Source organism: Agrilus planipennis, unplaced genomic scaffold, assembly GCF_000699045.2.
Source record: "Agrilus planipennis isolate EAB-ADULT unplaced genomic scaffold, Apla_2.0 scaffold275, whole genome shotgun sequence".
Lineage (NCBI taxonomy): Eukaryota > Metazoa > Arthropoda > Insecta > Coleoptera > Buprestidae > Agrilus > Agrilus planipennis.
This window is the reverse complement of record NW_020439067.1, coordinates 312,679-316,649: the sequence shown is the minus strand read 5'-3', so window position 1 is coordinate 316,649 and position 3,971 is coordinate 312,679. Positions and strand designations below refer to the sequence as shown.

Genomic DNA, 3,971 nt, shown 5'->3' with positions numbered 1-3,971 from the left:
ATCATTTTTTATCAAAGCGTAATTGATTGCCTTCCCCCGTTAGCCATGATCGAAAAACACCATTTTTTGTTTTCCGTATAAAAGGTACCTACCGTTCTTTTTTTGTTTATTTTTTTGTTTTTTTAATCAGTCAGACACTATAAAAAAATCCTACACTGAAAAACACGAACTATACACATAATTATTATAAAACAAAAAGAGGGTACGAATTTTGTCAAATGTTTTTTGTCGTTATCTATTTGATTAACGATAAGTAATATTGCACAACGTTTTCCGTTCTTAAAACTGTTACTATTGATGCAAAAAAAAAATATGGCACTGCTATGCGTGTTTTAAAATCAATGTAGGGCCTTTGTTTTAAAGCTTTCACGTTTCTATCGTATTTGTTTCCTTTTTTTTTTTTTCGGTACCATCCATCAAATCCGTCTATTTATTTCTACTTACATATAAAAATGCCGTCATGGCCACCCATTTATATATAGGTTTGTATAATATATCACCTTACAGTTTCTCAAAAGTGGACATCTCTCACATCGGTAGGAGTACCAGCGGACTCTTGTTCTTGTAGTTTATCGGACGCCGATGGCGGGGGTGTGAATTCGTCAGGTCGCAGTCCGTACAATGAGTTATCAGTCTCGGGAGCGCACGGGACGCAATTCGAAGACGACGCCGATTGACTTACCATGTTTTCTATTTGCTTGAAACACTCGTATATGAATTCCTGAAACAAAAGAAAAAAAAAACGTAACGCACCGGCCATAAAATTAATAATTCTCTAATGTTTTTGTACATATATTTTATGACGACATCAATTTATCGGTTGTAACAACAAATCTGATGTAACGTCGGTTTTAAATGGTTTCTCAAATTTACCCAATGTTCTAGTCAACGCTGTAATTCTTGGTTATAACGACAACAAACTCGGAGATCGTTTATGTTAGGTGTTCAGTTTCTTTAATAATAAATCTTTGATTTTCTTTAAATAAAAAAAGAAAATTCTCTTTCTAAAGCATATTTTCTTTTAATTTTTGTTTTTTTAATGTCCCTAATGCCTCTGGGGTTAAAAATAAAATCACAAAAAACAGATAGAATCTATAAGATAGATAAAGATATAGTTTAGATAAAGTCATAATGAAGATTTTTCATTCAGTAGAAAGAATCCGAAAGGAATAAAGTGCAGCATTCCCTCCCGGATGTGAATTTTCACCCCAGCCGAAACCCCTGGGACAGAACGCCGTACGAAATACGAGTTTTCACGACATCCATTTTTTGATTTCATAAGCGAAGATTTAGTTTGTTCACGGTATAACATAATTAATATTCTGCTCAGATCACGTCTGTTTGCTTTATCCAATATTCACACGACTTAGTATCAATTTTTGTAATATGGTCGGTTGAAGCAATTTTTCTTCGTACAATTTAGCTGGACGGTGGGCGCGACGGTAAAGAAAATGTTAGAAGCGTTCGAAATGTGGTGTTACAAACGAATGATGAGGATACCGTGGATAGAGAAGATTAGAAATGAAGAGTCCTTTGAAAGAATAAGAGAACAGAGGACTGACTCTATGGCAGTCAATAAGAAATAGGCGAGATAGGTTGGTATAGGGTTGCCATCCGTCCGGGTTTCCCCGGATTGTCCTAGTTTAGAGGGCATCCGNTTGGGCCGCCCGCCACACACGTAAAAGAAATCTAACTGATTATTAAAACAATTTGTAACAAACTGTAATAAGAGTAATAAGAATACAGACCACTTCGAATTATTTTATAAGATTCTGTTTTGTTAGGTACATTGAAAATGATGATAAAGAATGACTAAATTTAATTTTAAGGTCTGAAAATAAATAAAAGGGTGATTTATGACATTTTCAACTGTTTTTTGTTACACTGACTATGTTTAAAAAAACCTGTTGACATGTCCGGGTTCTGGACTCTAAAATCCGGAGTATTCACGCGTCTTGCCCTGGTTTCCAAATTTTAGAGATGGCAACCCTAGGTTGGTAGGACACCTTCTCAGGAAGGAAGGTCTAGTCAGAAACATATTAGAAGCAGAAACGAATTAAGGAGTAGAGGTAGGCCTAGATTAGATTAAGAATGTGGGATGTTCTAGTTTTGGAGAAATGCGAAGATTAGCTCAGGATAGAAATAAGCGAAGGTGCGTGTCCAACCAGTCTTAGGATGGACTACCTTTACGATAATGACTTTTAGATGTAATTTTCTTCCTTAACAACTGGAATTGATTTTAAGAAGTATAGTATTTCCTCCCGATTTCTTACGTAGAAGACAATGTTGCTTTTCATCCGTGGAAATCAGGAACAATCGTACTTTAGGAGCAGCGGGATGGATCCCAAAAAGAAAGTACAGCACCCCTCCTCGGGGGATTGCCGTCCTCGTCTCCGACTTGGTGGAACAAACAACACCCACAGGAGGAAATGTCATACCTTCTTCCCTTGATGCATAATGTACTACACTTCCAATTTTTGTGCATCCACATACCAAGAAACTTTTAATGTTGTAACTAGTAGAATGAATAACGGTATGTAGAATAGTTTCATTCTTTTCATTTTGCTTTAACAACGTTATCTTGTTAATCCGTTTAAAAAATTAACAAGATTTAGAAGAAATTTTTATGGTTTGGAAATTTTTAAGTCTTTAATTAAAGTGTACGGCATGGCAACAGACAACACTGGCATTACACTTACATTAAAAAAAAGTAATTAGTCCAAAAGACGATCCAGTTTGTACACTGGAATTATGATATTATTACACACATACCTAGATATGTGTGTATGCGCAAAAAAGTCATCGTTTCCATTACATGCGGACACTTGCTTCAAATTCAGATCACCATTAATCGTCTTCTTCACATGCATATGCGTACATAACCTTGGGATTTATGTGTTTATCCCGGCGTGTCTTTGAACGTTGACGAAACGTTTTTGTTAAAATAAAAAAAGAACTTATTATAAACGCATGACACAATTATTTATAAGCCACTTTATTGAGGCATTAAACTCGAACGCGCGGTTCGCGCTAATAGGAATGACGATGCCCCACGGAAAGGAAGCGCGAAGAGACATGGACATGGAGAGTCAGTCGCCTGTGCGCGGAGTCCTCCGGGCTCATTGCTTCCATATAACGCTTATTACTGTAACATGTATGTGTAGAAAGTTCTTTTTTACGATTTTGAACATTTTAAAGGTCAAAGCTCACAAAAGCATATGTTTCACACCTGTTGCTTCACTTCATTCATACTACGTACATTATACGCAAGAAATTTATCATTTTTTAAATTCTTTTATTTTGTTTGCCGATGGATGTAGTACGTGCATGTATATCTTACACGTTCGGAATATTGCGCTTATATACACATCGTACATACCAAATATTATTATATTTATTAGGAATGTGTGGACATAAACACCCACTGACGAGATCTTCTGTGGATCTCACCCATACCTACTACTTACGTACAGATTATTATATGAGCCGGTATATTTCGTTTACACACTTATACCATACGCACGCACGGGTCATTTATGTAAATGGTAAATATTTGTGGAACGCTTTAAGAATAACGCAAAATGAACATTCCAGCTAATAATCTGGAAGAATCGGCCGTTCCGGTAATAACTATAGAAATAAGAACTACTCTAGAACAATATTATTCTGACGTAATATATATATATAAGCATTTGATAATGTTAAATACTCGCGAACGGTTAATTTAGAAATTCGAAACAGGTTGTTAAAGGTGTATATTTGGAGCACAGCGTTGTACGGGTGCGAAACATGGACAGTGGGCGCGGCGGAAAAGAAAAGGTTAGAAGCGTTCGAAATGTGGTGTTATAGGCGGATGATGAGGATAACGTGGGTGGAAAAGGTTAGAAATGAAGAGGTATTGGAAAGAATAGGAGAACAGAGGACTCTATGGAAGTCAATAAAAAATAGGCGAGATAGGTTGGTAGGACACC

The 3,971-nt window shown here is 36.3% G+C and overlaps 1 protein-coding gene across 1 annotated transcript in view; it reads right to left on the bottom strand.

The window, feature by feature from the left end:
* Window positions 1-236: 236 nt before the first annotated feature.
* Window positions 237-3,971, bottom strand: part of LOC108741430 (G1/S-specific cyclin-D2-like) — a 41,174-nt gene continuing 37,439 nt past the window's right edge. Inside the window, exon 6 of the mRNA XM_018476244.2 lies at window positions 237-721. Coding sequence (XP_018331746.1) covers window positions 512-721 — 210 coding nt within the window. The 3' untranslated portion in view covers window positions 237-511. The remainder of the gene's footprint in view (window positions 722-3,971) is intronic.